Source organism: Phalaenopsis equestris, unplaced genomic scaffold (assembly GCF_001263595.1).
Source record: "Phalaenopsis equestris unplaced genomic scaffold, ASM126359v1 Scaffold000513, whole genome shotgun sequence".
NCBI classification, from domain to species: domain Eukaryota; kingdom Viridiplantae; phylum Streptophyta; class Magnoliopsida; order Asparagales; family Orchidaceae; genus Phalaenopsis; species Phalaenopsis equestris.
This window is the reverse complement of record NW_018164953.1, coordinates 1,474,885-1,487,070: the sequence shown is the minus strand read 5'-3', so window position 1 is coordinate 1,487,070 and position 12,186 is coordinate 1,474,885. Positions and strand designations below refer to the sequence as shown.

The 12,186-nt window shown below is 37.1% G+C and overlaps 1 protein-coding gene across 1 annotated transcript in view; it reads left to right on the top strand.

Annotated features, from left to right (window-relative positions):
* LOC110028552 overlaps positions 1-12,186 on the top strand; it is a 187,969-nt gene that overhangs the window by 123,971 nt on the left and 51,812 nt on the right. Inside the window, exons 23-28 of the mRNA XM_020730450.1 lie at positions 1,948-2,159; positions 2,738-2,825; positions 2,987-3,106; positions 3,216-3,334; positions 3,855-3,927; positions 4,015-4,134. Coding sequence (XP_020586109.1) covers positions 1,948-2,159; positions 2,738-2,825; positions 2,987-3,106; positions 3,216-3,334; positions 3,855-3,927; positions 4,015-4,134 — 732 coding nt within the window. The remainder of the gene's footprint in view (positions 1-1,947; positions 2,160-2,737; positions 2,826-2,986; positions 3,107-3,215; positions 3,335-3,854; positions 3,928-4,014; positions 4,135-12,186) is intronic.

Sequence of the window (12,186 nt, the reverse complement as noted above, 5' to 3'; positions counted from 1 at the left end):
TATATATGTAAATTAAACGTCCTTCTGAAGCGGGGAATGAGATTTCAATTCCGGTGACCGACAGTTTTTTACGGGCAACACCCCACGACTCTTTAGTGCCGACACCCATGTCCACCCGCATCTACCCTGCTTGCAGCTTCCTTCCCGCCGGGCTCCTCCCTCTCTGGTCTGTCATAATTTACTCCAACCCCTTCCAGATAGGACACAGTTCCCCCCAGCCCAATCTCAGACCTGCCGCAACTTTATTAAACCTTCCAGACCCTGCCACAACTCCCTTCAACCCTTCCAACTACTGCAACACCATTCTCGAACTCTCCAGTTGCTGTCGCATCACCCCAAGCAGTCCACACTTCCGCTGTCCACCTAGAGGGCCATTTGTATGTTTTGTACTCTTTTATTCTTATTTTGAAAAGTGATTGTTATAGCCTTTGAAATTTAGAAACAATATTTCATTTCTATTGTGATTTGGATCAACTCTGGTATCATACCACCATTGCTGTCATCCCTTTTCTGCTCATGATTATAAATCCACTGAGTTTATACATATTTTTTTCTCAATTGTGTCAAAGAAATCAGTGGATTTGAACGTGTTAAGAAAGTAGCTTGGCTTGATGAATTTGATAGAAAGAATCAAATCCTTGTTCCAATGCTTTTTAAGGGCTTCAAAATGACCACTGTTTCTGATTTTGTTATTGAAAACATATAAAAATTTATAGATTTACAAAAGGCTTTTTTTAAACTGCTTGAAGTGTATGCGTACAAATTGGAACATCATTTATAGGAAAAGAAGAGATAGATTTTGATGCATGTCCAACTTACTGTTTCTACATTCTCTTGCAAAGTGACGTTTACTAATCATTTGAGACATAGGTAATTGATGTTTTTTGGCACCCTTCTTGGTGGTCAAGAAGGGTGGAATGAATCAAAGCTGGTATAGAGCTGTAGTTAGAATTGAGAATACAGCAGTTGGGTAAAAGAATAACATCAGCACTAGAAAGAAAACTGGGTTTTGGAGTGGAAATGGATGGAGAAGAAGCTCTCGCATGGAGGAAGACACCAACACCTGCACTCAATCATGATGCGACCAACACACCAATTGAAAGAGGAGGATACAACACTACAATCCTAGAGTAAAATAGAGAATTCTATTCTCGGATTTTATTAAAGTCGATGGAATTTCTAATGCAAGTTTTGACCAATATTTATATTGAAGACAAGACTAAAAGTCTAGGAGAGACCAACCCATGAACATGGACATTGGACCTAGAATGTTTAAGGAAATGGGACTCCACCGAGGCACAACTGTTGGACTGGTCTTTAACTCGGATGGATGACCCGGGGTAAAATGGACAATCTGGAGTCACTTACCCTGAGAACATTTGACAAAACTAGTATTGAAGAGAAAGGTACCCAGAAAAAATTTTGTGATCTATGTGTAAGATTTTTTAACCCAATCAACGTATTGCAAATGCTGGCCATCACCCCCAACATGCTCAGCTCTTCCAAAGCTCCTCCATTCCATCACTCTTTTGCATTTTGTTACTACTTTCTATCTTGTTTGTCATTTTAAGGAAAAGCACTGCTCGACTTCTAACGACATTCTAACATAAAATGCGAATTTATTTCGAGTAAATGGTGCATATGGATTCACATGCTTACTCTATATAGTTTGGCTGTGGTTGGTGATTATAATTGCCATTGTATATGTATAGCATAAGCCATTGAAGGATCACAAGTTTAATCCATGGAAAGCTCTATATTTTGATATCAATCTACTCTTGTTGATCTAGTCCAGTGATTTCTAACTCCTTCCTTTTGTTTCTAATGATAGGAACTTTAAGTGAAGAATCATCCTTTGGACCAGCTGACGTTTTATGCAACTTATGCATACTAGTAAATTTTCTATTATCATAACATTAGTCTTTTGAATTTTTGGTGATATCTCAGGTTTATGAGACACTAACAGGAGTTAAAGTGGGAGGGAGAATGTCTCCTGTTAACAAAGAAGATCTCCTTGGGCATCTTCCTCCAGAATGGCCAGAGGATCCACACGAAGATCTTATTACAGTGCAATCACAAAGTTCACAAGTTTTAATAGTTTTGGATGATGATCCTACCGGCACTCAAACTGTTCATGACATTGAAGTTCTAACAGAATGGTAATTGTCTTCCCTTTCAGCTTTTAGATTGTGCTAGCATATTATTTCCTATACAAAACAGATGCTGTACAAGATACTTAAAATTTAAGTTTTTAGTATTTAGCCTTATTTTTATCAAAATAATTTGTCATTTATTTTATGTAGTTTGTTTTTTTGCCTGAAGGGTGAAATGGTCGGTTTTTGAGTTATTTAGGATTTTTTATATTTGCTTTAGGGAGTTTTCTCATTTTAAATTAGGCCTATTCTTATAAATTGACATTTTGTTTTGTACAGTCTTAGTTTTCTATTTGCTTCCCCCTCGTTGGATTTGCTGTGTTGTAGACTTGTGCTTTCTATTGGCTCCTCTTGGTTTCTCTTCTAGTTTCTCTTCCCTTATGGGTCCTTACTGCCATTGAACTGCATGAATTACTCTCATATGAATGTTCCATTTATGCATTTTCTGTAATGAGCCGTGCTTTGGACTAAATTATTTGGCAATTAAAATGAACAGAAAATTCATTTAACCAGAAATTAAATTTCATAATTAAGACTGTGAGGCACTTCTTGTAAATGATGCTAGTGAGTTCTTACAAATGCAGGAGTGTTGATACGCTGGCAAAACAATTCAGCCAGAAACATAAATGTTTCTTTATTTTAACCAACTCCCGTTCTCTCAGCACTGAGAAGGTAGAAAATTCAATCTATTTAAAATTTCCAGTTTTGCATTAAGTTTCTTATTTTAGCATCCATATGTTCTTTTTTATCGTGCAATTATAATATGCCCGAAATTTCAGTCATTAAACTAAATTATTTTACTTGCTTTCGAGTTATGCATTGATGATTGTTAGGCTATCTCGTTGATCAAAGAAATCTGTAAGAATGTTGATACTGCCTCTAAAACAGTTGAAGGCATAAATTACACTGTGGTTCTTAGAGGTGATTCTACCCTCCGTGGTCATTTCCCCGAGGCAAGCATGCCATCATTTTATGGACAATTATTGCTTTTAACTATTCTATAATCCTTTTTTGAGAGTGTTGACCAATCTTATTTCTGGAACTGAGAATTGGTTCCTACAGGAAGCTGATGCCGCAGTTTCCGTGTTAGGTGAAATGGATGCATGGATCATCTGTCCATTCTTCCTTCAAGGAGGGCGTTACACCATTGATGATATCCATTATGTTGCAGATTCTGAAAGGTTAACAGTAAATCTTAAATCTTCATACGTACACACATATAAGAGTATAACTGAGCCAATCCAACCCCGGCTAGCTCTAGCTTGTCTTAATAAGTGGCTCTTAAGCTAAGCTAGATGAGCTGACTGGACTGGCTCAATCTAGTCCCGACTCGACTCGTTAGCTCGTAAGCCGTCTTGTTTGAAAAATAATTAATATAAATATATTATATTAAAATTTAAGATTTTATTTTTAATTATTAAAAATATTTAAAAAATAATATTTAATATTTTATTTAAAGTAATTTTTATTATTTCTCTCGTAATTGTTAATTCAATTTGTCATTTTATTTTAACACTAGCTTCAATTAATATTATTTTTTTTCTTTCATAATAAACAAACCGGTTCAAACTCTTAGAATTAATCTCGAGCTCATACTCGAGCTCGATTAGTTAATCAATCTCAAGCTCAAACTCAAGTTGAGGATGGAGGTCAACTCGACTCTTTAATGCTGAAATTATGGACGGAATTTCCTTGCCATAGGCTTGTTCCTGCTGGGAAAACAGAGTTCGCTAAAGATGCTGCTTTTGGCTACAAATCATCTGACCTCAAAGAGGTATTAGCTTTCTTTCTTACAGGTTGTCCTGTGAAAGTTGAATGCCATTATGTATGGAGGAAACTGATATTTTACAATTTTTTTTAGTGGATTGAAGAGAAAACAAAGGGGAGGGTTCCAGCCTCCAGTGTTGCATCAATTTCTATTGATCTGCTGCGTAAGTTTGGGCCAGAAGGTGTTTGCAACTATCTATGTAGCCTGGAGAAGGTAATAATATTTATTGTTTAATTTCAATTTGACCAGCACATTCCATCTCATCGTTTTTTTTCATAGCTTTAGTTGAACATATTTAGTTGTAGTTTTACCTGAATTTTATTTGACATGATGAACGGTGCATGTGATGATAAAAGTTTTACATTTTTTATTTTTCATTGTATATTTGAATCATTTTATACTTTCTAGACCTCAAAAAACTTTATTTTATCAGAGTTATTTAACCCATGTATTTAAGTTTGTTAGTTTGTTATTGAGAATTTTACTTGATAAATATGAATCATCGGGATGGAATTATTATTTTATATTGAATTATCATTGGAATTTGCCTTGGATATGAAATCCTTGAACAAACTTGAAACTCTTCTGGAATGCCATGTCCTTTGTTCAGGCATGGGTTTGTGGTCGCTTTTTCTAAACCTTTTTCTTTTTTATCTATCTTTTCATTTTTTTTATTTTGTTTTTATCTTTTTGTGTTTTTCCATTTGGATTTTCATTGTGTAAATGGGTCAAAATTCAGGTTCACTTAAAATATAACTTGTTCTAAATGGAGCAATTTGAACCCGTCTTTATTAAATATATTGAAAAGATTAGTCTGAATCCAATTGAAGCTGGAGCTTAACTGGTCTTGGTAATGTAGCTGCTACAGTACCACGATCCTTTTTTTTTTACTATTCCCTTGGCTTTTTTTATTCCCCTCCTAATTCTATTTCCCGCCCTTTCTAACTCTTTTCTATTTTATATATTCGCTATTATATATGTGTGGCTTTACTTGCTTAGGATTAGCTTTTGTTTAATTTTAAATTTTGGATTTATGTTAGAACAGTCGTCGGCGTCCGTTTTCCCTTTTTGAGGGTTGCATCCGAGGGACTGGGTGGCGCTCTAACTGTACATCTCTCTCGAGGTGTGGTGATTATCTTCCTCCTATTCTCTTTTGCATCCTCCCACACCTCTTCTTGTCCCTGCCCCTCGCTGCAGCCACCTGCAATAGCACTCGGTTTGTTGTTTTCTGCAGTTCTCAGCATATGAGCCACCTTCTCCTTCCTTCCAACATTTTTGCAGCCCAAACCGCACCACCTTCCTGCTGTCCCAGCCCTCCCATTAGACTGCTGTCGCCCACAACTTCCAAGAAACACCTCCTTCCTGCAGTCCCGCCGCTATCCACCCAAACCCCTTGCTGCCACCACCCAAGATAGCCTCCATACATGCTTTCCCTGCATTTCTGCACCTTCCCCCTCGCTGCCACCAGCATTACTTTTCTGTCCCCAAACCCGCCAACCATCCTGATCCACCTAGCCGACCTTCACCGCCCTTGCGATTCACTTTAGTGGTGTTTGCTTGTGTCGTTTTATGTTTGTTATTATTTATTTTCTGTTTAAAGAATCATCTTTATAATTCTATTTGAATTCAACAATAATATTTTTATTTCTATTTTAGGTTGAGTTAACTTTGACACCATTTGGTATCAGAACTAGCATAACTTTAGTTCCCCTTCACAAAAAAATTTCTTTCCTACTCCCAAACCATTGCCAAAACTTTGACATAACCTTAATTTCTGTTTGTTGATTTGCAAAATCAGCAACTTTAAATCATTTTTTCTCCCTCTTTCACCTCCTAATCCAACCCTAACCATGCAACTCACGAGCTGCGATCACCCCAACTCCCCTTTGTTGTAGTCCCTCTGCTATCAACCCCAACTCCTCGTTGCGATCACCCAGTACAACATCCATACATGTTGTCCCTGCATTTTTGCACCTTCCCCTCCCTGACACCAGCATTCCTTTGCTGCCGCAAACCCAGCTAGCCATCCTGATCCACCTAGCTGACCTCCACTGCCCTTGGGATACACTTTAGTGATGTTTGCTTGTGTCATTTTATGTTTGTTATCATTTATTTCTTGTTTAAAGAGTCATCATTATAATCTTATTTGAATTGAGGAATAATATTTTTATTTCTATTTTGGTTTGGGTTAACTCCGGTATCACTAACTTAATAAAACCGAACTAACTTGATGAAACCAAAATAAGCTAGATGAAACTAAAACCAATTTGACATGAGTCATATAGTATTAACCCAGTACTAAATGAACAAAATGACTTCATTTGTATGCACAAAACCTGAGATAATAGTAAGTTTTATTCAAATCATACTTTTGACCCAATGCATCTATTATTAGCGAGTCATAAATTCTCAACAAAGTGTTTGCTGAGCTCCATTTTGAACATGAATATCGTTTGGATTTTGTAGTGCAATTGAACATCTACCATGATGACTACGGAACGAATGTTTACTTATCTTTATTTGTTCTTGTATTCATTAAGCTAGTTGGTTTTCTCTTCTTTCTCATTGGAGCTAGACACTTATTGTTGGTTCTCTTCATACTTCCACCTACTGGCTTTTTTTTACACGCTTCACTGTTGAGCAACTACTCGCCCATAAGCTTCTTAAGAATGCTCTAGATGTATCCTTTGTATTCCAATGCTTAATTTTTACACACTCTTGCTTCATGATGCGTTTGCGTCTTACTTTTTGCTTTTCTCTCAATCTCATGAGTATTATTGATTTTTTAAGTATTTTTTCATTACTTCATTTTTTTTTATGTCTGTATATTTCTTTTTCTCTTTAAAGAATGGTATTATTGCTTGTATCTATTTGTTTGCTGACAATTTTTATATGTTGTTTAATTTTAGTTGATTAAATGATTATTGTATAGGCATAATATATGTGAAAAATTCTTGAATGCTCTAGTTAACAAAAACCTCGCTTCATTTTGCGTTTTGTGCAAAAAGCAAACAAGAACTCTAGCACCTGGCATTAGTTCAGTGCTTTCAGAATTAGGGATAATAAAAATAAAATTTCTATTTAACTTGGAATTTTATTGGAAGAAATAAATATACACTTATCATAAAAGTTAAGCAGGAATTTTTGGGCTAGCATTTTTTAAAGTCTAATATTGTTGACCTGAATGCAAACCAAACCCCAGCATAGGTTGACTCGAACACAATCCGTATCACCAAACTTGCTTTGAATTCTTTCCTGGTGCTCAAGTGAGGCAGGGCAGGCCTCTTGTGTCATAAATGCCTCCCAAGAAGTCATCACTACTGAGGAGCCATCTAAGTGAGTGTGGGTCGGTGTGGCAGAAGAGAGAGGGTGGGGGTGGGGGGTTTGTGTGAGTATTTATGATGAATTCAGTGATATAAAATAGAGAAGATTTTATTAACTTCGAGCTAAGAAAGCTACAAACTCAAGTTTTAATCTACTTATTTAAACATGAATCATAATTTTTAAGTTGTGTAGTTGCTTTGTTTTAGAAAATTTATTTGGCAACGATTTTGTTGTTTTAATATTTGGAATAACAAAAAGTTTGACAAATATGCTACAATTTTAGATTGATTTGTTATTGGTCCGAGGATATTTTCTCACACGGAATTGCAATCCCGATTGCAAATAATCCCGCGATACGTGGAATCAAGGATCCCATGATCGCGGTTTTGAATATAGGGTTGGCAATTTCCAAATTCAGCTTATTTTTCTCCATTTTTTTCTAATTCTTTCCTATTTATCTATTTTTCTAATTAGGGTATCTCTATTTGGAGACTATATATGTGTATTTTGCTATTTTTGGGATATCTAGCTATTGTGTTTATGTTTTGAAAGATTTTGTTCTCTATTTAAAGCTCTTCATAATGTTGTATTCTCTTCATTTTGCAAGTGATGTTTGTATATTGCCTAGGAACATTTGTGATGAATTCAGTGATGTAAAATAGAGAAGATTTTATTAACTTTATGCTAAGAAAGCTAGAAACTCAAGTTTTAATCTACTTATTTTTAAGATGTATCATAATTTTTAAGTTGTGTAGTTGCTTTGTTTTAGAAAATTTATTTAGCAACGGTTTTATTGTTTTAATATTTGGAATAACAAAAAGTTTGACAAATGTGCTACAATTTTAGATTATTGTGTTATTGCTCTGGGGGCATTTTCTCACGTGGAATTGCGATCCCGATTGCAGATAATCCCGTGATACGTGGAATCAAGGATCCCACGACCACGGTTTTTAATATAAGGTTGGCCATTTCCGATTTGAACATATTTTTTTCCCTTTCCTTTTCCAATTCTTTCCTTTTTATCTATTTTTCTAATTAGTGTTTCTCTGTTAGGAGATTATATATGTTTATTTTGCTATTTTGGGGATAGCAAGCTATTACTTTTATGTTTTGAGAGGTTTTGTTCTCTATTTAAAGCTCTTCATAATGTTGTATTCTCTTCATTTTACAAGTGGTGTTTGTATCTTGCCTAGGAACATGTGGTGGACTCCCCTCGCTACCCATACCTCGCCATTTCGTCGGTTGACCGTTGTTTTTAGTCTAAACAGCTGCCAAACTCCTCTAATCTGATGTCCAATAGCAACATTTCAGACCCGATACTCTTCCAAACATCATTGACCCTCCCTATCCTCTTTGTACCATTCCATAACTACCTCCTCATAAAATCCGATTTTCAAAACATTTTCAAGGAGCTTTAGAATGATATCATCCAGTATCAAAGTCCAACAAGCTCTAGATTTTTCAGCTTTCTTTTTTCCAATAAAAATTCAAAAAAAAATATATCAACATACCCAAATCATTCCTACCGTAATTCTTAGCTCCAACTTTAAATTTTCAAAACCTAACATTTACGGGAATTTCACCCCAACAGTTGCCACCAAACTAAACCCCCAACCAACCTTGATTTGCAATCCTACATTTGTTAGAAACCTGATCTGAAGGAAAGACTCCATTAACAAGATATTTTTTCTTCGAGAGTTGTATCCGATGTTGAGGTAGTGCTCCAGCTATCTCTCGTCCGAGGTGGTGATCATCTCCACGAGTTTGGGTGGTGCTCTAACTGTAGCTCGACCCCCCCCACCCCGAGATATTTCTATCATTCTATCCTTCCTACTGCTGTCAACCCGCTTTCCAACCCTACAACAGGCAACCACACCTCTTCCCAAGCAACCGCTGGCTGCTGTCCTTCCTCCAACTACTCCCAACAGTCTTCTAGCTGTCGTCCCTACTGCTGTTCCCATCTCCCACACATCCAATAGCCCCTCCGGCTCCTCCCAGCAGCTACAAGACCCTTTCCTGGTATTCTCTGGGCCGACCTTCCTCTTCCCATGACTGCTCCCTTACTCCAGCATCCAATCTGCTGCTAGCCTTTTCCCAGCAAGGCCGCAACTCTCCATATCCATCTGCTCCGGATTTTCTGCCCGTCGTTGTTGTTTTGCTTGTTTGCATTGATCCTGTACCATTGCTTTGGGTGATTGTTCTCTTTACTTGAGTCTCTATTGTAACCTCATCTAGGGTCAACAATAATATTCATATTTTAGTGTTGTGGTTTAGATCAACCTGGAAGTGGGAAAAGCTTCTCAGATGCTTTGGAAGATGGTGCAGTCACCAGTGGGATCTAAGGGTGGCTAACAACGACACAAAAGCTTCGACTTATGAAGTCAAAGCTCCTCCAACACCGGGAGACTGATGCAGGGGGCTATGGAGGACTGACCGGTCCTCAAAGGGAGGGGCGTTGCCACTTCTCCCTTCCCTTTCTCTCCCCTCGCCTTTTTCATTCTTAGCACCTTCTTGATGTAAGTCTTTTCAAATCGGACTTTTTAATAATTTTATTCCTGTTTGCTAAATCTGAATTTTTGTTATAATCCCTTTCCTAAACAGAATTTCCAAATCAGAATTTTTTATTATTTTATTCCTCTTTCCTAAATCTAAAATCCTGATTTGATATTCTTACTTATTTTAAGGATTGCCTAAAATAAAGTCCTAAACTCATTATAAATAGAGGATGATGTGCTTAGAGTGAGGATTCTTGCTTTGATATATGAATTCAGGTTTTAGCATTTGGATTTTTTCTTCGAGAGTTGTATTCGACGTCGAGGTAGCGCTCCTGCTGTCTTTTGTTCGAAGTGGTGATCATCTCCATGAGTTCGGGTGGTGCTCCTGTTGTAGCTCGACTCCCACAACATATCTATCTATCGTTCTGCTCTTCCTACTGTTGTCAACCCGCTTCCTAGCCTCTCAGCAGGCCACCGCACCTCTTCCCCAACAACCTCCAGCTGCTGTCTTGCTTCCAATTGCTACAAGCAGCCTTCTGGTCGGACTCTCCCTGTTGTTGTTCCTTGTCTCTTGCACATCCAGAAGTCTTTCTAGGTCCTCCCATTAGCCGCAATACCCCTTCCTTGCATTCTCTGGGCTGGCCTTCCTGTTCCCGCCATTGCTCTCTAACTCCAACGTCCCTAACAACTCTTAAACTCCACCTTGCACTCTTGTAGGCCTCCGTCCAACCTCTTCCCCACACTCCATTAGCTGCAGCCCAACTTCTTCCTACCTCAAACTTGCTGCCAGACTTTTCCTAGTAAAGCTACAACTTTTCATACTCCTCCGCTCCCGATTTTCTACTCGTCATGTTTGTTTGTTTCATCCTTTTTTGTGTTTTGTGTTTGCTTTTATCCTGTAAGTTGCTTTGGGTGATTGTTCTCTTTACTTGAGTCTCCATTGTAACCTCCTCTGGAGTCAACAATAATATTCGTATTTTAGAGTTGTGGTTTGAGTCAACTGCGGCATCACAAGTGTGGTGAACTAAAGCTTTGGAATTCTCTTTAGGTATTTTGTAAAAAAAACATCTGACGATAGTATCCAAGTTGTTTCCTAGAAGAAAAAAGCCTCTCCTAGCGAAGTAGAATGAAGCAAAAGCATTTTATTTCGTGTAATTGTGATCCTGATTGTGGATAATCCTGTGATATGTGGAGTCGTGATCTCACAATCGCAGTTTGCAAGAGTGTCACTGATTTCAGCATATTTCTTTCTTTTCTCCTTTATTTATTTATTTTTTCTGATTCTTTCCTATTTATCTATTCTCGAATTAGGTTATCTCTATTAGGAGACTATATATGTGTCTATTTTATTGTTTTGGGGGCAACTTGCTATTATGCTTGTGTTTTGGGAGACTTTGAACTTTATTTTAAGCTTTTTTGTCCTTTTTTGTGTTTTGTGTTTGCTTTTATCCTGTAAGTTGCTTTTGGTGATTGTTCTCTTTACTTGAGTCTCCATTGTAACCTCCTTTGGAGTCGACAATAATATTCGTATTTTAGAGTTTTGGTTTGAGTCAACTGCGGCATAACAAGTGTGGTGAACTAAAGCTTTGGAGTTCTCCTTAGATATTTTGTAAAAAAAACATCTGACGATTGTATCCAAGTTTTTTTATAGAAGAAAAAGCCTCTCCTAGCGAAGTAGAATGAAGCAGAAGCATTTTATTTCGTGTAACCGTGATCCTGATTGTGGATAATCCTGTGATATGTGGAGTCGGGATCTCACAATCGCTTTGAAAGAGTGTCACTGATTTCAGCATATTTATTTCTTTTCTCCTTTATTTATTTATTTTTTCTGATTCTTTCTTATTTATCTATTCTCCAATTAGGTTTTCTCTATTAGGAGACTGTATATGTGTCTATTTTTTTGTTTTGGGGGCAACTAGCTATTATGTTTGTGTTTTGGGAGACTTTGAACTTTATTTTAAGCTTTTTCGTGTGTTTTTTTCTTTTCATTTTTCAAGTGATGTCTGTATCTTGCTTAGGAACAGATGATGGATCCTCCTCGTTGTTTCGTCGGTCAATTGCTATTTTTCAGTCCAAACTGCTGCTGAACTTGTCCAGCCTGCTGTCCAACAACAGATTTTATCTCCTATCCTAGTCCAAATGCTGTCGACCGCCCCTATCTTCTTCGTATCATGGCACAACTCCCTCTCCGCAAAGCACCCACTTCTGAATGAACTTCTAGGATCTTAAGGGTTTCCTATTAATTAAATTAAGTGATTTTTTTAAGTGCATCGTTTCGGCTGAGATGAGCGTCTATGCTAGAACCTGGCATATTGGACGTTATGCAGTTTTGCGTCTTATGAGCACATAGTACCTTTAATAACAATGATCCATACTAGAACAAAAACCTTCTAACAAGGTCAATAAATAGCTTTGTATGTTTCATATTATCTCTTGATCTAATTCT